Below are 27,453 nucleotides of genomic sequence, written 5' to 3' on the forward strand. Positions count from 1 at the left end.
GTTTTTTCCAGTCTCTTTTAGGGACCTTAAGGGAAGGGAAAGAAGGGGTAGGGGAGGAAGGGGGCGTAAAGCTGAATTTAGATATAAAATGATCAAACCAGCATGTGGGCGATGCAGGGGCACAGTGGATGTGAGGGAGGCTCGAAAAGATGGGGTCAAGTAGGTGGCCAGCAACATGAGTGGGGCCTGAGTTTAGTAGGTTAATCTTCATAGCTGCGAGATCAGAAATAAAGTTGCTGCAGGTAGAATTAAGGGGATCATCAAGATGTAGATTTAAGTCACCTAGGACTGAGAATTTTTGGAGCTTAAAAGGAAGGGGGTTATAAGGTTGGGAAATGATGTGGCCCAATGGGTAGGGGTTCCTGGCGGGCGGTAAACTAAAACACAGGAAAATGTGAAGTTGGGGTTTAGGGATCTAAATAGGCTAAAATGTGCCAGCGCCTGCGTGGATCTCCAAGGCTCCTCACATTCCACGTCAAGAAATGATATCCCAGGCACAATGAGTTGTCTGTCGTATTCTGCATAGTTTTGCTAGAGGAGCCTGGTCTGGAAGTAATCCTAGGCTCACATTGGATACTGTGTGCGTTCAACGTGCTGTAAGACATGTCCTGTAGACTATTCTTTTCAAACCCCTCCCTCCCCTTTCCACAATGGCAACCCAATCCCACCAGTGACAACACCCCCTTCCACCCCCATGGCCTCAACAGGGGCAGTCGACCCAACTTTCGGACCCCCTAACGGGGTACTGAGAAAATCTAGAAAGAGAAGAGAATAATAAGACAAGCGACAGAAGAGATATTATCCTGAAACAACAGACATATTAGGTAGGAATATTTCGGGGGGATGATAGAAAGAAAGAACAAGCATTGGCATAGCCAATAGGTCTCGCCTTTGGGTTCGTATAAGTGTTTAGCCAGAGATATTTGGAAAGAAATGTTGTGTGTGTGTGCTTGAGCGAGAGATAGAGGAAGCGTGAGAAAGAAGGAATGAAACAGAGAGGGGAACAGATAGTGCGTATTACAAAGAGTGACCACAGGAGGAATGAAAAGAAATAAAGGATGAGTGCCAGGGTGATGGCTACACAGAGAAAGATAGACGGCAGAAGACTAGATACAAAGATAAAACAAAGAGCCAAGGGGAAATGGTGAGAGGAAGAGTGGAAAGAGAAAAAGAGAAGCAGAGAAAGAAGAAGAGAAAGGGTGACAGAGGAAGTGTGAAAGGGAGATAAATTAATATATAGGATAGGGGAAAGGAGTAGAGAAAAAAGCATGAAAACTAGCCCTCTTCTGCTTCCACTGAATACTTAGAATAACACACCTGAAAACAATGACGGGTGGGTGTAAAGTTCAGGACTGGAGTCTGTGTCTAATGACCGGGGGTGAGGTGGTTTCCCCACCAGAAGGTGTGGTCTTTGTCTACTGGAACCGCCACCTCCTAATGCAAAAGCTTAAAATGCCAATAAATGGAAACCTCATTATAGATTGTAAAGAATAAAATAATTCAACGCAACGGTGCATTGTTTTCCATAACTATGGGAGGAGGCGTGTATAACGCTTTGGGAGGAAGAAGAGCATTCTGTGTCTCTTTAAAAGGTCACTGGCCATATGTGAGCTGCACGAGGCTAATGCTGCTGACTTTGGAATATTGAGAGCAAGGTTCGAATCCCGGTCTTAGCTCAAAATTCCCACATTTCAGGCAAATTGCTGAGTTTCCCGGTCCTAAAAAGTGTAGCAGTCTAGTTCTGTTGTAAAGCACCTTGGGTCACGTTCGCGATATAAAAATACATCTTTGATATAGGGACAGTCTCGTTTAGGTTTAGCGTGTACTCGGTTGTTGCACCGTTGGGATGTACTAACAAGTGTTAGCTTGGAAAGCTGGGGGTGGTATCTATCTTTTGACTACAAGCCTATAAATAATGAACGGCAAATTGGGTATCAAGCACAACATTCCACTCCTTGGCCGTGCCATTAATTTCTGTAGGATGTTAGAGTGCTGGTGTTCAGTATGTGCTTTGTTTGTGTTTAGAACATGTCAATCACTGGGTGTTGCCTCCTATGCAAGGTATAAAGTTAGTAAAACTAGAATTACCCAGGGCTAAGTTTGAAGTTTTACGAATCCTAGTCTTGAAGTGTTACAGTATCTATGCAAAACCCACTATTGTATGCAGGTGCCAGTGTACAGTATAACTTTGCGAATAATCATGATGTGCACAGGGTCACACGGAGGTGAGCACTCGCGGAGATCTGTAGCCCCCAAGTATGGCACAATATGGTGAGGTGGCGTGCGTACTTATAAAGCGCTTACTAGCCCGGAAGAGGCACTGGGACCGTGTTCAGAGCGAACAGCTCAGGCCATCCAGTCCCTTCTCCTATGCGTTTTAGGACATGTATGCCTACATTTACAAAGGGGGATTGAAATGTACAGCACTAGAACGCAAAGGATGAAGGTAGACCACATATGCTACCTGTCCTCGGGCACCGAACAAACCGAGAACTCTGGGTCCAGTGGAAACTATGCCTTGTCTGCTGCCACATTGGATGAACACAGTGCACCAAGGTTCTGAATACACCTTTGAAATAGTTTCGAAAACTCCAAGCGATCTCATAAATTTTAACCAAGTATACACCTCACTGACCCAACTACCTACAAATGCCATGCAGCCACTCCCTCCATCCCCCCAAAAGAATCCCACCTTCGTCTAGGTAGTTGAGCCTCTGCAGCTCGGCCGTGGTCTCCAACCGCTCCTTCAGCTCTCGGAGCCTGGGGGCTGCACCCTGAGACAGAGACCAGCACCCCGCTGGCCTCTAGGCGCACGGTGATGGTGTACTGCCGCCTCCATGGGAGGAGGTCAGCTTGGGGAGCCCCTGGAGCCGGTAGCCCGTAGCCAGAGGCCGGCTTAGGGAGGAGGCGACGAGGCCAATGTGGCACGCCATGCCAGAAGCAGAGCCGTGGCGCCGCTGCGCACCTGCCTGGTCCGGTGTCTTTCGGAGCGGGACAGATGCGTCGCTAGGTGACAAGGGCCATAAGTCCTCCTCCCCACACAGAGAGCATTAACCTCACAAACGCCTCCCTAAAAGAGAGAAAAAAAACTAATTCCAGCGGGGACATTTTGGGTTTGATCTCTGCGGATGGCAGATTTAAAATATCATCCACATATGAAACCTTGCTCACTTTTTACATCCACGACCACCAGCCAGACGCCGAATGCGTTTACACGATATTTTTTTAGAGTTCCGTAGTTATATTGTATCATTGCTTTTATAGGGCATACAATGTTGCAGGGCCGCTGAAGCGCATCAGACAGGTGGGTAGCGGGCATGGTGTCACCGTGTTGGATATGTTGTTTCATTGTTTGAGTAACTGCGCTATAATTGCTTTTACAATGCGGGTCTTATTTTGAGGCGGCGAAGAAAATATTGGAACCAGGAAAGAGTTCAACGTCTGTGGTAAAAAAAACAAGCGGCACTGAGCGATCGCTTTCGCGATCGCTATTGTAAAAAAAAAAAAAAAAAAAAAAAAAAAAACACACGCCCATGAGTGGTGCGCGCGCCACTGCGAGGCATATCTTTTCAATTATCGCGCCCGTGTCTGGGCACAATAATTGAAAACATATGGCTTTGGTGCGCATAACAGACACCAATAGGTCGTGGGCGGAGCAATGCGCCTGTCTTTGGCCTATTGCGTGCTCTGTTGAAACAAAACATGCACTCAAAGCCCAATTACAGACCCCAAAACAGAAAACACACGCACGAACGTGTGCAATTCCAGGGTCCATTTCTGAACCACAGACAAAAGGACTCTCGCCTGCGCGAGCACTGCTGCGCAGTGCAACGCAGGTCGCGAGACCTAAAAAGGAAAGATTGGACGGTGAAAACAGTGATAGAAGTAAAAGAAGAAACAAATAGATGTCCTGTATTAGGGGTATCCTTCTGGGGTGTCACCGCAGGACAAGGCTGGTCCTCCTCGAATGAACGAGGGTGTCCGGGGCATCCAGTCGGGCAGCAGAGATATTTTTGATTTGGTTTTACTCCCGACCAATTGTAAAGTTGACAGGCACTACTAGAATGAACAACTGCAAAGATCGAATACACTCCATTCAACTCAGTGGTGAAGTTAAACAACATGGGTTCCTAGAGGCGGTATCTATATGGATTTCCACCCAAGGGTGATTTTGACGGGCAGTACAGTCTAGGCCCAGGGTGGCACTAGATTGGCTGAGGGGAGGTGCTTAGATAGCAGTTTGGTTTCTAAAAAGCAGCTAGGGTACACAGTGACGTATGCAGAAGTCCTGTAAGCAGGTGAGTTAGTGAGGTCATTTTGCTTTGTGGTGCAGGGTAGAATAAAGTAAAAACTTTGGGTTTTTACTGTGACAGGCAAAAGGTAGATAAGTTAATATGAAGGGAAATGGGGTAGCAGTGAGGGAGGCGTTGAAGGTCTTAAAGCAAGCAGGGGGGGGCAGACCTTATACTCCTGGGGGGTTTAGATCTTTCCTGGGTGGGCCTTGCACATCCCACTACTGAGGAGCACAGGCTCATTAAGGAGCCCGCAGCTGGCACTTGAGTGCTTGTTTGATAGCAAACCTCAAGCAATGTGGAAAGACAGTACAAACTTGCAATCCAAGTAAATAAAAGAACAGAAGTGTAGGAGAGTAGGATCTGCCTCTTATGTTGCCCCCACTTTTTTTCTGATGTTTACACTGGTGTCTGGCTATAGTCTGGCGGGGACCCTGCTAATCAGGGCCCCAGCCTCTCTGTTCTCTCTAAACGACATGGAGTGCATATTAGGTGCACTAGTGATTGGATACTGTGGTGCCTTAGGAGTCCCTAGTATATGGTACCTTAGGTACCAAGGGCATAGGTACTTCACAGGCCTACCAGGGGCTGAAGCATGTATTATGCCACCCCTGGGAAGCAGACTAAATCGGACACCACAGGCCTGCTACTGCAGCCTGGATGAGGTGGTGCTAGCACTCCTCACTGAGATATAGGTTCCTCCTGCACACACATTTAAACCTATCAGTCACCCCTAAGGCAGGCCCTATCAATCCTGAGGGCAGGGTGCTTGGTTTCCATGTGAGGGGGTGCCTCTGCCTGAGCAGGGCCCCTCTGCAGCTCTCAGAGTCCATTCTCTGGGGCTGTTTGTGAAAGCGGTCAAACCATATACTCTTAAGTGCATTATAACCTCGCGGTACATGCTAACTTTGGAATGGCTGCATCAAAACATGTCGTGTTTGGTGTCAAACACTTTGGAATCATACACCCACACCAGTAACTGATGTGGGAGTATGAACCCACCCTTCTAGAGAGATAGACATGTACCTACTGTGGAAACGCAGTAGAATCCTGAAGAGCCCTGGCATCACAAAATGGATGCCACCAGTCACAGACACGGGGCTGCCCTCATGCTGATGACCGAAACTTGCAGTGGAGGAAGCCCAACAATAGGTATCCTGTCACAGGGAGGTGTGACCACCTCCCAGACAGCGTTTAGTGTATTGGGGCTGGGTGGGTGCACTCCTAGAGTGCTTTGAAGTCTTGCACTGGGGGAACAGTAGGCTTCTCTGTGCATACACCAGTTCAAACCGGCTCAGGGGCTACCTGCCCCTGCTCTGGCGCGAAACTGGACAAAGGGAAGTGGGTGTAGCCACCCACTCCCCTGACCCTCCCATAGGTGGGGTCATAGAGCTAGTCCCTCCCTTCCTTCCAGTACAAGTTAGGGAACCCTTGCCATTGCAAACTAGATACCCCTGGACGACGCTCTGAAGAAGAATCCCAGACCTTCGACGTTCCACTACCTCTGGAAGACTGAAGAATCTCCCTTGGAGTCAAGGAGTGACTGCCCTGCTTGGCAGGCACCAAAAACTACAAACTACGGTCGCAAACTCCACCGCTCCCGCCGTAGCCCGAAGTCCCTGCAGCCCAGGAAGAGGATTTCCTGACTTCTCCAAGGCCATCGTGAGTCCCCAGCGACGCGGAGGCAAGTGGACCCCACGAGTGACGAGGAAACGCAATCCGTTGGTACCGTGCACTATTGTCGAGTGCAACCCCTTCACGACGTTCTACGAACCTGTGCTTTGGCCCACGTGTGGTCCAAGCCTCTAGCAGGGATCCCTCCAAAGATCAGAGGCCTACCCCGTCCCGAGTGACCATGGGACCCTGTTGAGTGGATCCTCCTGAGGCATCTTCGCGATCCCTTGCCAACTATCTTGTGGGTCCCCTGAAGTCTTTTCTACAATTCCAAAGGGCTCCCCTGGTTGCTCCAGGCCTGCCCTGACTTACACTCGGTGGGTGAGTCCCCCAGACCTTGCTGGTCTGCACCGCTGACTTTTTGTTACCAAGGCTTGTTGACTCCAATCTGGTCATCAACACCGCAGTAAGCTGCAGACTTTGTGGGACACGCCGAATCCAGCTCCTGGTCGTCATCGACGCCTCCTGGACCTCGTAGCTGAAGAGTCAAGACACCCGTGAACTACCTGAAAACACCAGACGACTGTGGGCATCCATCTTCCTTGCCCCGGGTCACTGCCAAGTGACTTTGAACATTGTCCCCTCTGCTTTCAGGTCTTCCTTCTTCTGAATCCAGGCTCGGATTCCACCGGACACTTCTTCTGTCTTCACAAGCAGCAAGTCTTCATTGGCTCCCATTGAAAACGACTCCGCGACCCGACACCAAAAGACACCTATGCACCCGGCTTCCCTGGGTGAGGTAACTCCAGCACTACGGTGATCCTGTGGGTGTTGGCCCTAGAACTACTTACCCTGTAAGTGACTTGCTTGTAGACTCTCCCGAAGTGCCCTTAAACTCTTAATTTCTAACCGCGACTTGCCCCACTGAAGTCTACGGCGATTCGCGCCTGTGTTCACACACTGCACGAGTCCCCTTTGGGTCCTTTACTTACCTGCCTTGGGTGGTTTCGTGAGGCCCCAACACTTCTAAAGGCCCTAGGCCTTGTCCCTTTGCAAGTCGTTGTTCTCAAGTCTCTTTTTTAGTAAATGGTCTGGTACGCCCCTAGGGCCCCAGCCATATTTGTGCTTAATTTATTGTGAAACGTTGATATGTGCATATGTTCCTGACTTCTAATCTCATAAGAGATTAGTAGAGAGTAGTTTAGTAATAAATACATATATATACCTGTGTGGTGTTCCTTTCATTTGGTAATTCAAGAGATTATGTGGTAAAACAAGCTGCTTTACATTCCTCTAAAGACTTAGCCTGAAGGCTGCTCTCCACAGCTACCACTAGGATAGCTTTCTTTAAAGGTGGTCTTAAACCTATCTACCATAAGAGTCGAATTGTACTGGTGCAAGGTGTCCACTTTAACTAGTGAACAGCATATACCAGGCCAACTTTTCACAAGAAGTTTATCAAAATGGTGGAAAGTGGCATGCATGGAGTATTTTGGCAAACAGTGCACAAAGGAAACAAGCATTGGCATAGCCAATAGGTCTCGCCTTTGGGACTTTCTAAGTGTTTAGCCATGCACCTTTAAAGTCATGTGTTGAGTATGTATATAAAGAATAACATTATAAAGGGGGGCTTGATGCAGACACTGGTCTCCAGCAGCCACCAGGAAGTGAATGAATGGGAAAAAAAGAAGAAATGAAAGTGTGGAATGACAGCCAGGAAGAAGCAATCAAATAGGGGTAATAGAGAACAGTGGTGGGGGGGGGCTGGAGTGAGGAAAGAGAGAACAATGCGGAGGCTGGGAAGCAAAGTAGTAAGGGTGTCTCTAATAGTTGCAATCTTGGAGAAATACAATGCAAAGACCAGGATTGTGAGTGAAGAACAGAATGTGGGTAACTTCTACCTTCCAACAGGGCCTGAAAACCGACGATATAAACCTTGAAAGCTTTATCCACTGATCAAGCCTCCCATCACTACAATACTCCATCCCTCTTTACAACAGTTAAAATGGTACGCCCTTAACCCTGTGTACAAACCCTAGAAAATAATTAACTACGCAGTCAGAGAGTAACCAACTTAGGACCAGGAGAGCCAGATCAACAGCTAAGTAAATGATTTCCACAAGGATTTATAGTTTGTTCAATTACCTTCTGCGGATATCTTGACATGGATCCTGCCCTCCTGGGTCAGCAGTGATGCAGTCCTTGCACATATCTAGTAACAGTGGTTTGTCTCACTTCTCCTTGTAACCAGACTCACCCGTGCCTGCGCCCCCATTCCTACTCCTCGTGCATCATCTACTCTGGTCCACTTGTAACCACTAATCTGCACGTGACCTAGCCTTTACGCAGTACTTGTAAAGCAGAGCTTTAAATCCAAATGAACGCAACCCCCTATGTGCGGGCTGTCATCTTCTTCGTAAGGTATACATATACACATACTTAAGGGCAGCGCACAGCAGGACAGATGGACTTCCACAGGTACAAGGACACCACAAGTGACGCTATTAGATTGATGCCACTTTCGCTGCAGAGAACTAGAGGCTGCCTGCCCTCCCCCACCCCCTCGGGCAGGCGATCTGTCTTTTTTGGTTAAAGGCTTCCCTGTCGCCACAAGCTGCATGCAACAGCACGCTACATAAGTGCCCGAAAACATAAGGTAACATTCACGAGGGCTGTCATTGATAGTGGTGAGAGTGCATTGTTTAGGTCAGAACTGTCAAACTCATAAGGAATGATCATAAATTCTAATCACAACACCTCATCTGAACAACACCATTCTTCTGTACCCCCATTATCTCCGTTGTTTTGTGTCCACCTTTGAGCCAGAGTGTTGTACTTTTATATTATTCACAAATCCAAGTAATTCTTCCTGCAGCAGAAAAGGAGCAAGCAGGACTACTGGACAAAGTTTCTATGAGGAAAACAAACATGGCGCCTCATCAGGACTTTGAAGCGCTATATGGAAGCAATTACAATATGTAATACTAAGATGGCATACAGTAATAACATCCCTTTTTCCTACCCCTCTCTGCCGTTGGGTCTTCCCTCAGCGGTGCACGTAAAGATGTTACAGTGTGAAAAGAAGATTCAGACATATGCAGAAGAGGACAGCATGGGGTAGTGTTCACAATGTGCGGTGGGTACACGACATGCATGCGGAGCTTTCGGTCTTCCCAATGCCCTACGTGGGGAGCTCACCTAGCCCTGTTTTTATTGGCTTTCTGGGATGTGAATTACTGTTTGAGCCTGTAAAACAAGGGCTACACGCCCCATGCCGCAAAGGGGAAATCCTAGCCTGTGTTAGCTGCTCACACAAGGATCTGTGAAACACGGACAGGGAAGTGAAGGAGGAACGGTATATCGAGAGATGGGTGTAGGGAAACGTGTAACGGGGGGGGGGGAGGGTGACAGTAGGAGTGGAAGGCAACTGTCGACTATGTGTGGTGAAAGTGAGGAAAACAAGCGCGGTTGCAAGTGACCGCGCTGGATTTGCTGAACAAAGTAGACAAAGCAAACACAAGGAGAAGATGGACGGAGTGCTGAAACTTTTCAGACACTCACCCCCAGTCACAGATCTGGGTTGAATCCATCATCGTTCTTTAGCTCACGTTGCCACCCCAGTTCAGGCACAGCTATATGCAAATCAGTCTTGACCCTGTGCCTCATGGGAACAGTCCAGCCCAAACTGCCAAGCCATGTCTTCCCTGGACCGGAAACAAGCATACTGGGACTGGTTTCGGGCTAACAGCCCTCATCAGCCAGGCTAGCTTGAATCCAGTGGCAAAGTGAGAAAGGCTAAAAGCCCGAAACCGGTCCTAGGATGCTTGTTTCCGGTCCAGGGAGGACCTGGCCTGGCAGTTCGGGCTGGACTGTTCCCATTGGGCGCAGGGTCAAGACTGATTTGCATATGGCTGGGTCCAAACTGGAATGGCATGGTGAGCAAAACAACGATGGATTTAGGCCCAGATCACTGTACTGGGGTGAATGTATGACATTGTTCTGCATTCTGTCCATGAATTTTTGCTTTTGTCACCCTGAGTGGGACGGGTATGCCCAGACGTGGGTCTCGTGCTCTCCATGCCACTGGAGTCAAGCTATCCTGGCTGAAAGCCCGAAACCGGTCCTAGGATGCTTGCTTCCAGTCCAGGGAGGACCTGGCCTGGCAGTTCGGGCTGGACTGTTCCCTTTGGGCGCAGGGTCAAGACTGATTTGCATATGGCTGGGTCCAAACTGGAATGGCATGGTGAGCAAAACAACGATGGATTTAGGCCCAGATCACTGTACTGGGGTGAATGTATGACATTGTTCTGCATTCTGTCCATGAATTTTTGCTTTTGTCACCCTGAGTGGGACGGGTATGCCCAGACGTGGGTCTCGTGCTCTCCATGCCACTGGAGTCAAGCTATCCTGGCTGAAAGCCCGAAACCGGTCCTAGGATGCTTGCTTCCAGTCCAGGGAGGACCTGGCCTGGCAGTTCGGGCTGGACTGTTCCCTTTGGGTGCAGGGTCAAGACTGATTTGCATATGGCTGGGTGCAAACTGGAATGGCGAGCAAAAAAAACGATGGATTTAGGCCCAGATCACTATACTGGGGCGAATATACGACATTGTTCTGCATTCTGCCCATCAATTGTTGTTTTTACGAACAAAATAGACATTCTCTGAATGTTGAACAAAAGCAAGGGGAAAAAATAAAAATAAATAAAGCAACAGGAAATTAAACCAGCGAAGCCGCGAAAGCGACCGCACTTTGTTAATTAGTAATATGATCCACAACAACAAGGGAGGAATGCAGCTGCCACGCTGCGCTCCTCTGCTCCCGTCCGAGACCCATACGCCATGGGAGGGAACATTTCAACAAAAGGTGAGACAAACACACACCTTTGGCCATTTGCGTGCTTTCTTTTTTGAAAGACAAACGCTATGTCAAATTAAATATGTGGGAGTTAACTAAATCCCACGGAGAAGTCTGTGGGAAGTTTGGAGTGCTTACAAGAAGCCTCCCATAGAGCAGCGCATGCGTGCTGCACTAGACATGACCTAATAAGGAGTGGTGCTTGCAAGAAGAAGAAGAAGGTTGGAAGGCAGATGACTCAATTTTGCAGATTAGCTCAGTTCCCCAGGACAAACTGATGAAAGAGGCAGTTCAAGAGGAGGAAGGGAGATTGGTTTGGGTACCTGGGGTAGGTGACAGGATGCAAAGGCAAGATAAATAGGTAGAGGACACAGACAGGATCACAGTCCCATCAGGTTGGGGGTGACCTAAAGAGCAAAGTTGGGAAGATGCTGGATATTGAGCCCAAGCATAGTTTGCTGTCTCCGGTAAGGTTTAATGCAGCCTGTAGGCACGGGACTGAAGAGATATGGAGTGACCATCGAGACATCGCAGGAGGACAGAAAAAACAATGATTACGGCTCTCCACATGAGATGAACTGGAGATTGGTTGATGGCGAGCACCCTAGTGGGAGTAAGAATGAAGGGGTGTTTAAGGTATGGAAGAAGTCCTTGAATTGGATTATGATGGGGTTGAAAAGGAACTACAGGAGTGAGAAATTCAACATTGGCAGGAAGTAAATGCTCACAGTGAAATGTTTCATCAAGAAGGGGGACGAGGGGAGGAGAGGAGAGAGAATAACATGTCCAATAGGAATTTTATTTTTCAGATACCCAGTGGCAAATTGCAACAGGAGAAGTTGGAGAAACTTGAAAAGAACGATGATTGGAACGGGGACCACAAGGGAGGAGAATGACTAGCACGCAGCAGCAGTTAAACCCAGGTCAGGCTGGTTGGTGGAGTTGCTGAGAATTAAGAGAAAAAAAAGCAATAGAGTTGCTTCGCCAATTTCACCAGGACAAGGCCTTTCGCTGTTGCCTGCGCCCGCTCCTCATCTCATTATACGCGGATGACGTCACGTTATACATTAGGGACCCTCAGCAGAACATGAGCCCCTTATTGCGAGAGTTTATTGTTTTTGGTGGGCTCTCCGGCATCACGATCACCTGGGGCAAATCCCAGGTCTTTTCCCTAACCCCGGCAGTATCGCGGTTTCAGCTTGACTTTCCCTTAGAGTGGTGCGACACAGATGGCCGATATTTTGGTATACAGGTGGCCAGAGATAAGGGGGACACAATACGGCTCTATTATGGTACAGCCATTACACGCCTGTCCAACAATGTTACCCGTTGGATCTCTCTGCCTCTCTCGCTTGCGGGAAGGGCATCCCTCATAAAAATGATTATTCTACCGCAATTTCTTTATCTGTTTCTGAATATACCCTATCACCCAGGGGCCTATTTGTTTGCAACCTTACGTACGGAATTGATCCGATTATTCTGGGGTGGCAAGCAGTCGCAGCTTAACTGGTCGACGCTTACGAAGCCCTATGACCAAAGGGGATTCGATGTCCCGGATTTTGAGCCGTATTTTATGAGTGCTCAGGCGCATTACGTATATTATTGGATTTATCCTCCTAGATACATGTCACAGGTAGCAGTGGAAGATTGACTTGCGGATCCTATACCGTTGAATGGCATGATCTTTGGTCCTCCGCGGGCCAGGTCGGACCCCCCTACTACGATCACTGGCACAGTGGAGGCGTGGCATCGGATAGTGAAGGTGGCTAAGCTGCCCTTCTTATATACCCCTCGGCTCCCCCTGACTTACCATCCTAGTATTAGTCTGTTCCAGAAAACTGGGTTCCTCGACCTCTAAACGTACTAATGTTAGTACTTGGGGAGATATCTTTCATGAAGGACAATTCTGTACAATGGAGCATTTTTTTTTCAGGGATTGCAGCCCACGCCGTTAGAGGTGTTTCTGTATGTAAGGCTGAGACAAGGGATGAGGACGGTGCTTCCGGAGTTTCCTAGGGAGCCGGCGCCTCTTCTCCCCTTGCAGCAACTATTGGGGACCAAGGATGGAAAACATCTGGTGTCGGGATTGTACCGGAGCGTACGAGCATACCAGGTAGACACTGCTGGATCGGCCTACGCACAATGGGGGGTGTACTTGCAACGAGATATAACCGAGGAGCAATAGCGGTATTGTTGTACTTAAACGGGTCAAATTTCTGCTAGTTGCCGGTTACGGGTGATCCATTAAAAATTTGTACAGCGTTTGTACTATACACCTGTCAAAAAATACAGATTTAAACTGGCGGATAATGACAGATGTGAGAGATGCAAACGACCTGGCACGGGTTTCCTGCACTTGGCGTGGGAATGTCCTGAGGTGGGGGGAGTATTGGGGGCAAGTTTTTGACGCTCGAGCAAATGGTGGGAGGTGCACTGGAGAGAGACCCACTGATAGCTTTTTGGGGGTACGTCACCCGGATACCTGTGACATACCGGAAATTCCTCGCTATCTCCCTGCTGCTAGCCAAACGATGGGTAGCGTGCAGATGGGGAAGAATTGGTTGGCAGACATGCTGTACTCTCAGGAGCAAATGAACATCTATGCCGAAACGTGGCTGAGGGCCTCCCAGCCAAGAGATAACTGGGGCCCCATGCAAGGGTATCTACTTTCACAAAGTGGTGGAGAAGTTGCTGCTGGTCCTCATGATTCTACTGCTTGCACTGATATTAAATAATGATGCCCCTGGGACTGCTGGTACAGCACGAGCGTCTTGATCGGCGCTGAGACGAAATAGAGGACTGAATGTCTATGTTATACGATGCAGGCTCTCCTAATGATGCTAGTGTAATGCTGTATTTGTGATCACTTTCCTTTCAATGCAATGTGGGAGTTAGCCCTAGTATTGATGCCATGCCCTAATATTTTTTATTGTGCTGTAACTCTTTGCGACGTATAGCTTTTTCTTTATCATTTCTGTGTCTGATAAACTCAAATAAAATAAAAAAAATAAAAATAAAGCAAAAGAGTAATAACAGTGAATAAAAGTGTGGGCTCAGGTTCAGTGGACGAATGGGAGAATTTGCAGATGTTTATAAGCTACTAGAGACGTTCAAGCTAAGGAAGGGTCCAAGGAAGAAGCATGGGAGCTAGAAAAAAACTTTCTGGAGTACCTACCACAATTGACACCAGCGTTTTACATATACGAGAGTGTCTACTGCGAGAACGTCCCAGACGGGTCAGTGTCCTTTTCTTTTTTTTCTTTTTATTACACACACAGACCCAATACAGACGGCACACATGGATTTTGGGGGTTACGAATGGTTACATAGCGATGAATTCAGAGCTAGGTTAAGCATGAAGACAGTTAAGTCTTGGGGGAGGTGGATAATGAGCTTTTGCTACAATTAACGTACCAAACGGGCCAACCACCCATGCTCCACACAGCAAGTGGGTTGGCAGCACGGTACCGACCTTATCTTGGTTGACCCACCCTAAGGAAGTGGGTTCATGGGGTTCATTTCAGGCATTTAACTGTGGTTCATGTTGGAGTTTCAGAGGTTATTGTCACAGAAGTACAAGCACGAATGGGCAAAATGCGGAAGTAAACGCGCAGTGCTACAATGTTTCAGCGATGAGGCCCACTTCAATTTCATGGGACAGGGCAGAGGGCGGGGAGGACAACCTCAACCTGGTCAAAAAAGCTTCTACACCAATTAAACTGGAGGGACTGATTTTGTGGTTAGCGGTTTATCTGTGTAGAGAAGAGGCTTGGATTCTGGGATGGGGCTTTAGAGAAGGATTTTGATTAGGTTACCAAGAACCATCGTCAACGAATGTCTGCTGACAGTCTGAAGTCAGCCAGATAATTGGCATAAGCTGTATGGGACAAATTAAGTAAAGTAAAGAGATTGCAGAAGGGCTGATTGCTGTTCCATTTACTTATTGGAAACTGCAGGACCCAATTGTCTCACCCATGGGAGTTATACCCTAGGGAATTTTGGACGATACACCATATGTCATGGCCATAAGACTCCTCAGTTAATATTTTCATTGCATATTAGGACACAACAATGCAATTTGCGCCAGTGGACGTGGCTATGACATTGGTGAGGCCATGTGGGGCAGAAGCTGAATTGGTCAAACAGGATATAAAAATCAGCCTTTAGACTACTGCCAGTACATCCTCTCGATTTCTCTTTGTTAGGCCTACAGTGACAGTGTTGCTTATGGGGTGTGCAGTATATTGTAGGCTGTTTGAGACTTTCAGTACATTTCTGCAATAGTGCATTGAGGTTAAGTCAAGTCGCAAATTTGTCAGGCACTACTTGGATGATTTTCTATTTGTAGGAGGTGGGGGGTACTAGAGTTTGTGGGCTGGCATTACAGAATGTTCAGTGGTTAGCTTGGGGGTTTGAGGTTCCCCCTAGCAGCAAAGAAAACTGAAAACAGAAGGTTCAAGCACAGCATTGGTTTTCCTAGTTATGGAGCTTAAAACAATATATATGGAAGCTAGATTGCCTCAGAGTAAAATAAGAGGACTATTGCAGGTTCTGGAGGAGGCTGCAGCTTAGGCAGATGCAGAGATTGTTAGGTCACCTTAACTTTGCATTAGGATGGTCAAAGCTGGCAGGTCTTTCGTAGACTGCTTAGTTTTGCCATGGCAGGCGCTCAGCTTCCTCACCATAGGATCAGGGTTTCAGCATCAATCAGGGGAAGAACTGGAGGTTTAGAGAATGTTTTTAAGATGTTTCAGTGGGGTAACCACATGGTTGATGGATGATGATGATTTTCCCTGGCAGATTGAGATTTGTTCAGATGCGGCTTGTGCAGATGGATGTGGCCTCTTTCGGGAAGGCATGTGGTGCTCGGAGCATTGGGCAGCGACTTGGAAAAAATAATTCTTTAACTTTTTTCCGCTCCTGGTAGCACTAGTGTTGTAGGCAGTGGCGGCTGGCACAGGTAATAGAGGGGAGGCTAGGCTGTGAGGAGCCAAGGAAGTCGACATATAACGGGATAAATTAAATAAAACAAATGAATAAAACCACTTACCTGGAGCTCGCCGCGTCTGCAATTAAGTGACCGTAAAGTAATTGTTTTTTTTTATTAAACCTATCCCGTCGTATGTCGACTTCCTTGACTCCCCCCCACCCCGCTGCTCTTACCTGTGCCAGCCGCGACTTTTTGTAGGGTGCTGATTTGGTCAATACAACAGTTACCTTTCATGTTGATAACAGTCGGGGTAGCCTTGGTGAATGGTCAAACGGTAAGGGATAAGAGATTGCTGAAATTTCAGCGCTTCATGTTCAGGTGTTTAATGTTTAGCATTGTTTTTTAGAGACAAACAGGCCAGGTGTGAACAATAACATCACAGCGGCAGAGATTATGTGGTTTTGGCACGTGGAGCAGATCTGCAGAAGACTAACATACCAACAGAAATCTGGAAAGCGTGAGAGTGAGAATACATAAATTGGTAGAGAACTCCATTGCAAACAGTACCAGAATAGCTTACAGGCAGGCTTGGAAATAATTTTTGTTCATCGGAGGAACTAGAAGAGGGCAAAGTGAGAATGTTGTGAGATTTATCATGTATAACATTGACAGAGGCGTCTCAGCCACCACAATTGCAGAACATTAGCGGGGATGGGTTTTTTTGGCAAATTATTCTCACGATGAGTCAAATGCAGGAAAATGGGGTGGTAAATGCTTCAAGGGTGGGCACAAAAAAATAGAAAAAGAAGAAGATGGAACTTGTGACTATGCGGAGGTTGTTCTGATTGGTAAGAGTTCTACATAAGGAGTTCATCAGCTTTTGAAGCTATGTTTAATATATGCATGTTATATTTTGGAGCTTTTCAAGTTTCAGAGTTGCTGGCTAGAGGGTCAAACAGCGATGAAAGTGGAGGACGTCTAGGTAAAGGAGGATCAATTAAAAGTGTATTTTTACAAAAAATTGAAGACAGATCAAGTTGGTAAAGCAGTAAGAATTGCTAAACATAGGATGCAAGGCAGTGCGTGCAAAGTTGAGGCTTGGTGGAAGTTCAAAGAGGTTGGGGTAGCCAGGTAATGTGTTTTTTGTCATGCAGATGGGAAAAAGTTAATAGCTTCACAACTGTTGGCAGTAATAAGAAAAGTGTTGATCTGTATGAAAGAGAGCCTAATGGAGTTTGGTACCCATTTCTTTAGGATTGGTGTGGCATTTGAAGCTAACAGATTGGGTTACTCAATGAAGGAAGTCATGAGGTTGGGTAGAACGTCTGTCTGTTGGTGTTACATCAGGGACATTGAAGGGTTGTTATGAGCTTATTGTTTTACCATGTTTCCTCTTTTATTGCAGGTTGTGCAGCAGTACCCAGTATGACGGTTTTTTACATTTGGATTATTGGCCATTCTTTTGTTAAATGGGCAGAAAGCAAGGAGGAGCCTTGTCATTTTGTGAAGGATTTAGATCAACAAAATTAACGGAATGGTGAGGTAGATGGGGTATGAGACAATTACTGCCATGGTTATTTTGCCTAGCAAGTGCTAGGCCTTGGCCTTATGATCTGGGGAAAAATGAGTTGGTGCAGTTATTTGGTTTAGGGCGGTTGAGAGAAATAAAGAACGGCCAGGATATAATTGGACATATGTGGTCAGGAAACTTTATTATTTGGATGGCTTTTGTGACAAAGGAGGGGTTGGCGTGTGGCAGTGAAATATAGCCTTGTGGACAGAGTCAGATGTATAGTCAATCTAGAAATGCATCGCTTTTGCCAGGGCAGCAAAATACAGGTGGTACAACATGGAGATATAAAAAAAAAAATAAAAAAAAAAAAAAATCAGGACCTCATGTTTTATAGACAAAATAGGTTGAAATTAGGAAATTGCTTGGCAAAGAAGTTGTCAGTCTCAAGACGGTACTACCAAGTTACAGGCTGTTGGGGCGACAGCCTGTTTGATGGGTATTAATGGAGACTGTTAGGGCAACAGCCATGACACGCAATAGCTTTAGAGGATGGGGGAAATAGGGGGCTGACAGGAAAAACACCTGTTCAGGGATTTTCCTGGGGGGCAGAAAAGCATACGGATCATGAAATGGTCAGGAAGGGTTGAGACATGGCAGGGCAGACCTTGGCATAGGTAGTACAGGGGAGAAATATTTGAGGCATATGCGAATGGAAGGTGAAATAAAGGATAGGGGGATGGTGAGAAAGGTTTGGATGGTTTATTGGGAGTTTGTTCATGTTGAGGGGAGGCTTTAGGGTGGGGTGGAGTTTGTTTGAACCAGGTGTGTTCAACCAGTCGTTCTCCAGCTACCAGTGGCTCGTAGCTTCCAGCCTTGAGTTCTTTGTTAAATAAGCACAGTAACATTTTCCTTTTAAAGTTAAGGGAAGACTGTTTATTTTACATTATTATCGCAGATAGCAGAGCCTGATAATGAGCAGGGTTGGAGTCAGATTTATAACCCAGGGCACTGAGGTGAAAAACTGAACTATTTAATTCTTAAATAAAAGTCCTTGTCAAATCTATATTGGAGTGTGAGAAAACAAATGATGTTCCTGGGTGCTTTTAAATGGGAGAAAAATAAAATGGAACGTTACCTAAATGATTAAGTCAACTCTTCATCTTATTTTTCTCCCATTTCAAAGTGTGCCATTTACAACAGTAGGCCTCTTGCTTCTAATGGCCTGTAGACAGTGTGCCATATGTAGAGCTGAAAAAGAATCATTTATATAAATGGGAGAAATTAAAAGTGCAGAAAATGTTTCCATATTTGAACATTTTTGCAGAACATTTTTTCTGCACTTTAAATTTCTATTTTTGTGTTATATATGCAATGGTGCCACATACGGAAAAAGGTATGTCTTGTGCCAAAAGTACATACTACACAGACTCTCAGTCACCTACACATATATCCCATGCAAACATTCATACATCTCCAAAGTCCACACTCTCACTAACAAACACAGCAGCCCTGTCTTAGTACACCTAGTCAAAGTATTTTTTTTTTCAAACCATAGTATTTAGCTCTATGGACATTAGCAATAAAGTCAATGAAGCTGGGCTTGGAGGTGTCCAATAACAATGCACGAGTTGCTTAGCCTTCAGAGGCTCACGATTTTCACAGATCAGAAATAGTTCTCACTACAGAAGAGGGTGGAAACCCCTTGTTTGAACACTGTATTAGTGAAGTGGGGCAATGTTAACATTTGTTGAAGTATATACAAGTTTCAGCTGCTTACTTTTCCTGACCTGGCCTTTAGCTCTTAAATTGTCGAGGTTATTCTGTGCCATTTCGCCCGATTAATATCCGCTCGGTATCTAGCAAAGCGTTGATATTTTGAACAACAACTGCGACTTACTGTACGGTATAAATTTTAACACACAGGTATTTGCACTAGTTTTATAATACTATGGCTCGACACTAGGGCCATGCCACCGGTGCAGCCCCACCTGGCAATGACCTGTTTAGAAATTACACCAGTTCAACAAGCATTGGCAAATTCATTAGGTTTCACCTACATGATTATAACTTTCTTCTGCAAAAAATGTTACATGGATCGGATCTGAAAACCTGTAAGAGTATTGAGAAAAAAAAAATTTGTTTCCGATACAGTGCAAGTGCTCAGTACAAAATTGAAATATGATCCATTTACAGGAGATTAGAATTGTCAGAGCGGGCTACCAGCCTTGTACGACTCCAGTACACCGAAGCAAGCAAGGTTAAATTCTTGAAGGGAGCATCACTTCAGAAAATGAACATTGAATAACCAGAAAGAAACTCATTACGTTAAGCAACAATTAAGACATCATGAGTAACCAGCAAATAACTAAACACCGGCCCGAGATATAAATCAATCAAAGCAGGAGAGTAGCTACAACTGCAGTGCAGGGAGCTAGCAACTAGAAAAATCAGACACGTGAAGGACCCATCACTGATGCTCCAGTTATGGGCAACCTCTGGCGTCAGGGTCGCGGATTATCATAGAAGAAAGTAGGAAGAGGAGCGCAGTTCTATCCATCACCAGCATAAGCAGTTTCACCGTATAGCTACACCTCACCTTTGTCTAAAACGCCCTATGCAGGATGCGGAGGTATGGGTTTTCGGAATTAATAGGTACGCCTGAGTTCCACAGTCCACACTCCTAGCACCGCTGAGTGACATGGCACTGGCGTGGATCGCTACATGTAATGTGAACAACCTGGAAAAAAAAAAAAACACAAACAAGGAGCTGGATGAAGTCTCCAGGCTGCATCGCAACAACCAGTCGCGTGGGCCTGAGTGCTTCAGATTAATTACACAGTAAACATGTGTTTTCCCACAGCCCCTTGAAGGCAGTCAGTCTCCAGTATTTGCAGCCCCATCTTACAGTTGCCATATTCTAAAAACAGAGAGTGTGCGTGAGAGTGTGTGAGTGTGAGTGTGTGTGTGTAGCAAGCAAATGAAAGCAGTTCCACCCATCCAAGCGGCGGATGAGAATGAGTACTTGGGTCACGGGAGACTGATGAGAGAAAGACAAAAGAGACAGAATGCCTACAACCAATGAAAAGGAGGAAACGTAAAGTGACAAGCACACACACCAATAAGAAAGGAAGGCAGGATGCAAGTCTCTTTTTAGGTCTCGCCTGACCCAGCGCATGCGCTGGTCTGGCGAGACTTTTTGAGAGGGCTCCGAAAAGTGCTACCAGGCCAGCTTAGTGCTACAGTGCATGTGCGCGGACGCCGAGCTTGAGCGTGATTACTTTCACTTTTGCGGCCGCACGCCGCTTTGATGTTTGATCACGAGCGCGATCACTTTCGCGGCCGCTTGTTTACTCACTGCCCTTTTGTCTGCGCTTAGATGTATAACCCCAACCAACAAGCCTCGTCCGTGTGCTTACATAACCAGATCTGGCTCACGGGCTTAAAAGCATGCTTCGGTCCCCTCTTTGCCACGTGATACCTAATCCTCCACTAATGCGGAGAGGCAATTGCGCCTTACATATTGTATCACTTATTCTTCCATTCGATTAAAAAATCTTTTCACTTTTTGGATCTAATACACGGTGTGCTGGGTAAAGCGATGTATACAACACATCTTGTTAGGTGACCAAATCTCGGTGACATTTTGAGGAGCCAAACACGTATCCTTAAAGTTTGTCCATCTAAATCCGGGCCCGTTTATCTGTCAGCGGTAACACAAAAGCCCTGCTTTGAGCATTTTACAAGACTTAATTGTCTTGCAGGTTTGAAAAGTATGCTTGAGTTTCTCGTTTACAGGTTTAAATCTTACAAATGCGAAGTTGCACTCCATTCGAGAGAAAGGCCTTTTTAAAGCTTTTGCAACTCACTCGAGAACATGGCCCTCCTCTGTTAAACACTTGGAAATAACACAGTATTCAATTTTGGGCACTATACTGAGTAACAAATACATTTTACCTGGCTTCCAGTCCTTTATTATTTATCCTTTAATTTTTATCCTTTACCCTGCTGGTTGCCTCATATGGCACTCCCTTTGCGACCGGAAAGTAACGGAGCACTTTACGTAAGCACCAGTTTCAAAAATGTCAGCTCACTGTGCTAAAATTTTACAACAAGGATATTTGTTTTATATTCAGCACGCCTGCTCTGTGCACTAATATCAAGGAGTGTTTAATTTTACTTTGCAATTAGGAGTGCACAGTTGGGAGCGTTTCAGTATCTACGCATGCTAACGGAGGCACTGATTTCCTGTTATTTATTTTGCAGTTGTAGCACAAACCCGAACCGAAGGTATTAGAGTTCTTTACATGAGCTCCAGTTCCGAAGTGGCAACTCGCTGTGCTTACATTTTACAACGAGGACATCTGACGGCATTAGGTTTGCTCTCTGGCTCACATGCTGAACACCATGAATTCAACAAACAGCTCTTACCCTCTCTTTCCTCGATTTGTACCCCTGTGAAATGGATCCAAAAAAGAAACACACTTTGGCTGCACATGTTGTCTTTTTCTGAGATATTTTCTATTCCAAAGTGGAGCCTCGGAATAGAGAAGAGAAAAAAATATGGTTCAAAGCACAAAAATTGTCCAGATTGGTTTTATTCACAACCAAACACATTAACACTACTTTGCAAAGTTTGCCAGTAAAGAGCTACTTTCGTTTTCTCTTCTTTCTTTGAACAGTGTTCACTTCTCCTGCTCTGCTGCTGCCCCTCCACCCCTCTCTTTCAGTCTCGCTCCTCTTCACTAGTTGAAAACTATGACTTCAACAAATGACACCTACCCTCTTTCCTCTCCTTTATTTGTTGCGATGTGAAATGTATCCAAAAAACAACACTTAGGCTGCAAATGTCGTCTTAGTCAGATATTTAGGTCGAGGACTACCGGTCTGCCGAAGGCAGAACCGGAAGTCAGAGATTTAATGTTTTCCAGAGTGGCTATTTAGCCCGCCTCTCTTTTAGCTTCTCCTCCATTGGCTGGCTTCCTAAACGGAGGCCAGCCATTGGAGGAGAGAGCCGTCCCTCCAAATAGGCTCCGTCTTTTTCAGATTCGGGGGCGTGGTTCTTGCTGTTCTTTCCACTTTTTAGCCACGCCCTTTTACAACAGCAGGAACACGCCCCCGAATCCGAAAAAGTTATGATTCTTCCATCCGCCATTTTTTTGCTGTCCTCCGGCCGTGAGGATCTTCTTGCTGTTGTGCGTATAGGTAAGGCATTTTGCCTGTTTGTTCGTCCTTGCTCTTTTTTTTTTCCCATTCGCCTTTAGCAAAGTCAGCCGTGTGTTCTCCACTCGCCCCTCCCTTCACTTTCCGCCTCCGGCCATTCATTACCAGTCCTTCAGTGTCCAAGCGCGCACTCCTCGCCCTGCCTCCATTCACCTCTTTTTCTTTCCCCCTCTAGTCTCACCCCAGGACGCTTCCTTCTCGCCGTTCCCTTTCATGCCTTTACCTTCTTTCCTTTCATGTCTTTACTTGCTTCATGCCCCTCTAGTTTTCTTTCCTTCTTTACCCCTCCTTTCACGCTGTCGTCGTTTCCCGATCTTTCCAGCTCTCCTTCGTTCTCTTCCTTCAGCTCCCCCTCGCCCGCTCACTAGTGTTTCTCGCCGCTTTCCGTTTTCCGGTCTGAGGACTCCAATTCTATGGGAAGGTGAGGGTCCGCCGATATAAGCAGGCAATGAGGGTTTGAGAACAGCGAAGAGCCTCCGAGGGCCTGAAATCGCCGATCCCAGGGGAGAGTCTGAGGTTCCAACCGGGAAAATGCACGCGTCCCTCAGTGGGCGTGGTGAGGGCCTCGCTGTCCAAAGGAGGTGAGATGGAAAAACGGACCCTTGTAGAATCTCTGCCACTGGGGAAACTGATGCCAGAAGAGCTGAGCGCAATACGAACCCGTTTTAACATAGTGCGCTGTGCTTGATATTACACTTTCCAGGCGCTATACATAACAGATGTTGATGTTACCCAATTTGATGGCACTCAGGTTATTGTCCTCAGAAGGATAGAAGTCTGAGTTAGTTAGATGGTAATTGTTAGCTTAGAACCTATGAGTGTTTTTTAAACCACTGAGTGCTTTAAAGCTTTTGAGCTTTAAAGGCGTGTGCTGTTTTGCTTTTCAGCTAGCATGCTCCTGTACCACCCTATGAACCTATGAACCGTACCACCAGTGCTTTAAATGGGAACAAATAAGTGCAGGTACTCACTAAAATAGAGGTGTGGCAAGTGGGCGGGGCTAAGGGCAATATCACCATACATAATGACTTCTGTCGCAGTTGCAACACATAGCAAAACACACGAGAAATGCGTTTATGTCATTAAAACAGATAAACTCCTTACACATAATGACATATCTGACGAACGCTGGGAACGTAAATATTGTAAAATTATGCAATGGCACAAAACGTGCGGTCACGGTGCAGTGCTCGAGTGGGGTAGCCGCAAGAGACTGCGTGATGGAACGTATTCTAGTGCTTAATTTGTAAAATAATAACCGCAGGTGCCCAAGTGTTGCTATCAAAGCTCGGAGTAAGGACTGCCCACACCGCGTAGTCTTGAATCCACCTCATGCCTCTTTCATCCACCCCCAGACACTTTCTGCAGTGGCATCTCGAGGAGACATTTTTAGGGGGCGCACAAGGGGCCATGGATAAAAGTGGTGGGGCCACCTACACTCACTCTATCTCACTACTTCACTACATCACTCTCTGTTTCTATCTTAATACCTCACAACATCCCTCACTCCCTCACTCTCTCTTTCACTACCTCAATCTTTCGCTACCTCACAACATCACTCACTGTTTCTCGATCTCACTACGTCAGAAAATACCTCACTCACTCTTTCACTACCTCACTCTATCTACCTCACTCACTCTCTCAATACCTCACTCTCTCTCTCACTACCTCACTCTCTCTCTGCTAATGCAATAGGTATCACATATGCACAAAAAAAACTAATGCCAATAGAAATGACAATGCCATTTATTTAGGGATACAAAAATGATAAAAAAATAATGAGCAATACCAATAGAAAAAAAAAAAAGTTCAAGTTACAAAAAAAAAAAAAACCACTAAATAAAGCAAGACAGAGTGGTGGCAAAGAGGGCTGGTTGGTTTTATTCACAAACTCACACTAGTGCCACTTATAAGAGTTTTTATAGTAAAGTGCTACTTTGGTTCTCTCATCTTTCTTTCAACAACATAAATTTCTCCGGTGGGAAAGTACACTATTTCGGAAAGTACCACCGTACCTTGTTGATGTGTACAGTGGAAAACGTTTAAGTTGGCTCGTCTTTGGTCCAATCGCAATAAAACCAACCGATCGCATGCATTTATCTTTCTCACCACAGTGTAGGGTCCCCCTTCTAAATATGATAAACTCAACCCTCACCATACGCATCTCCCACCTCCCTAGTGTTTACTTCCGCTCGGCCGCTCCCAGCCATGCTCTCTCTCTCTCTCTTTCTTTCTTTCTCGCTCCTCCTCACGTGCTAAAAACCATGGCTTCAACAAACAGCTCTTATCTGCTTTCCTTTATTTGTTCCCCTGTGAAATGGATCCAAAAAAGAAACACTTTAACTGCAAATGCCATATTTCTGACATATTTCTATTCCAACAAGCATTGGCATAGCCTATATGTCTCGCCTTTGGGACCTTATGTGTTTAGCCATGCAACACTTGATGTTGTTGCACCAAGGATATTGTGCTGGATAACTTCAGCACAATAGCCTTGGTGCAACAACATCAACTGTTGCATGGCTAAACACTTATAAGGTACAAGGTTTAGCCATGCAACAGGTGATGTTGTTGCATCAAGGATATTGTGCTGCAAAACTAAATACTTATAAGGTCCCAAAAGCGAGACCTATTGGCTATGCCAATGCTTGTTAAGATATATTCTCTACAATAGACTTTACAAGCTCTGTGCCGGGGAAACCTAAAAAGCACCAGCTGAGTTCCTTGTGTTTCCAGCAGGTTTCATGTAGCAATAAAAATGTCAAGATAACTCTGGTGATTAATGTATCTTCTGTAGAGAAATCTTTTGTCTAGTGGCAGTTTCAACTCATGATAAAGTGGCGCACAGGGCTAAGTTGGCTGCTGCAAAGTACGTGTACAATGCATATCATTGAACTATATTTTATGTGGGTAGCTTAGTCAGTTACTGCTTTTGACAGAAATTCTTTTGATACTTGCAGTTCATAAGTTACAACCCTAATATACCACAGTGTATTATGAACTGACATCGAAGCGCTGCATGCAGACTGCATGGGATAGTTTAGAATGTTGTTTTTTCTCCAGTCTCATTATTTTAATGTTGCTAAAAAGGAGTTCAATTGAGTAGAAATACAGTCTTATTAGTAAAGTCAACACCGGCCCCGTAGTAAATTTTAAATCCGGAGTTTGTTTTTCCCCAGACTAAAACATTATTAAAATATACTGCCTACTAGTATTGATGACATGTGACTCCTACACCTTGTAATCCTCATTGTTTTATGCACAATTTCCTATATACGGATTCACACGTGCATTAATCATTGGCTCTGTATAATGTGTGTGATGTAAAGTGCTCTGACACTACACTGGTAAAAGCGCTATAAAACAAAAGAAATGCATTTTGGAGGGATGCTTTGGAGAGACAAGGGAACCTGGTGGAGGGTGGTGGTGAGGGAATCCGTAGAGGACTCCATTTTCGGAGGGGAAGGCAACAAAAATGATTGCACTGGGCGCTACCAGCACCAAGGCCGCCCTAGAATACATAGGAGCAACGGATACATGTTAAGTTATTTGGGGCGGGGGTAATTGTATGAAACTTCATTTTAACATTTTAATTTCCCGAGAAAGACAATAATCGCGTTTCCAGAATTTACCTTTTTTTTACCGACCTTCCATGTTGATCAACCTTCGTTTGCTACATGCATAAGAACAAACTCACGCAAAAACACACATTTACCTAGCAGCTATGACATCGCGCGGCAAACAAAGAAAATAACGCATGCCCTCATGAGGATTAATTCTCACCTGCCTCCATGGGTTTGTTTTAACTAGGCAACAGGTGTTCCTACATTTTGAAACACGTTAAACTTTCCATTCCGGACAACACACTGCACACGAGTGAACGTCAAGACCCGCCCGCACAAGGTCTTTTTTGTAACATCAGATATAGATCAATCACTATGTAAGACAACCGGCGGCAACCCAAATGATTTGTAGGAAGGCTTTAGGTGGAGTTTGCCAGGTGCACGCTCAGCAGGCGCCCTCGTGCTTCACCGCAGGTCCGTTCGTTGCGCGCTGCATGGTACCGGGTGCAGGCAGAGAGGTCTTCGAAGCTCGAACAAACACATGCGAAGAAGTACGCATCGTTTCTAGAAGGGAGCAGCTACAGGCCTCCAAAGCGCGAGCGCACCACAGATATGCTAAAACAAACAAGCCTCACCTCTTAATTTCTCGGCCATCTTGCAGAGTCCGATACTACAATTGCATCACACGCTCCGCCCACTAAAGGAGGTGCCCAGGCCAGCACGCGTCCCATTATAGTTTGCACCCTTACGCACTGCACCGTTATTTGTACGTCTGTGACTCAGTGTCCTTACCTTGAATCAGAGACAGGTGGACTTAACCGTGGTAGGCGAAAAGAAATAGGTTTCATACAGTCTGCATTACCGGGCAGATTTACTTCCGTTACTCGTCATGAGATGGTCGCCGCTCAAACCATATAATATGAATCAAAATTAGGACTGAAGACGTTGCATATAACGACTAGCTCATTTTTCGTATATATCTGCTCGTAAACAAACGTAATTCATTACACCATTTAATTCTATGGGGTGGATTTAGAAGCCCCTTGTGACACTTTTGCACCGCCGTTGCGTCACTTTTTGTGACACCGCGGCGGCGTGAACAATGCGCCATGTTGCGGCAAATTTACAACGTGACCCATCTAAAGAGAGGCGACACCTTGTAAAGCCCTGCGCCACATTATACCTGCGTCAGGTATAATATATGCAGGGTGGGCATTCCCACGCAAAAAGCCATGTAAAACTGACGCAGTGAAATTTACTACACAAAAGAAGGGGGGACCAAGGAGCTTTTTATAAGGTCCTGTGTCCATGCTCCTTGTACCAACGTCTATATCAATAAAAGGACACTGTTCCTATAGCAGGATACAAAAAGTCATGCATACATAAGGGTGCAAAAAGTCACCCGTGCATTTAAAAAAGGGGAATAAAGAGGAAAGAAAGAAAAAAGGGGAATCCTAGGTGACGGGG

At 45.9% G+C, this 27,453-nt stretch overlaps 1 protein-coding gene across 10 annotated transcripts in view; it reads right to left on the reverse strand.

Moving 5' to 3' along the window:
* Positions 1–26,732, reverse strand: part of SUV39H2 (SUV39H2 histone lysine methyltransferase) — a 320,818-nt gene extending 294,086 nt beyond the window's left edge. For 2 of the 10 annotated variants that reach the window (XM_085652926.1, XM_085652923.1), the window contains exon 1: positions 26,622–26,716. Coding sequence is in view for 2 of the 10 variants with exons in the window: in XM_085652920.1 (XP_085509046.1) it covers positions 26,622–26,640 (19 nt within the window). In the remaining 8 variants the exon portion in view is untranslated. Of the gene's footprint in view, positions 1–19,799; positions 19,941–26,206; positions 26,589–26,621 lie in introns of those variants that run through there. The other 8 variants (XM_085652927.1, XM_085652924.1, XM_085652922.1 and 5 more) reach the window with 7 other exon arrangements.
* Between the last annotated feature and the right edge of the window lie 721 nt (positions 26,733–27,453).

Source organism: Triturus cristatus, chromosome 4_1 (assembly GCF_964204655.1).
Source record: "Triturus cristatus chromosome 4_1, aTriCri1.1, whole genome shotgun sequence".
Taxonomy (NCBI): Eukaryota; Metazoa; Chordata; class Amphibia; order Caudata; family Salamandridae; genus Triturus; species Triturus cristatus.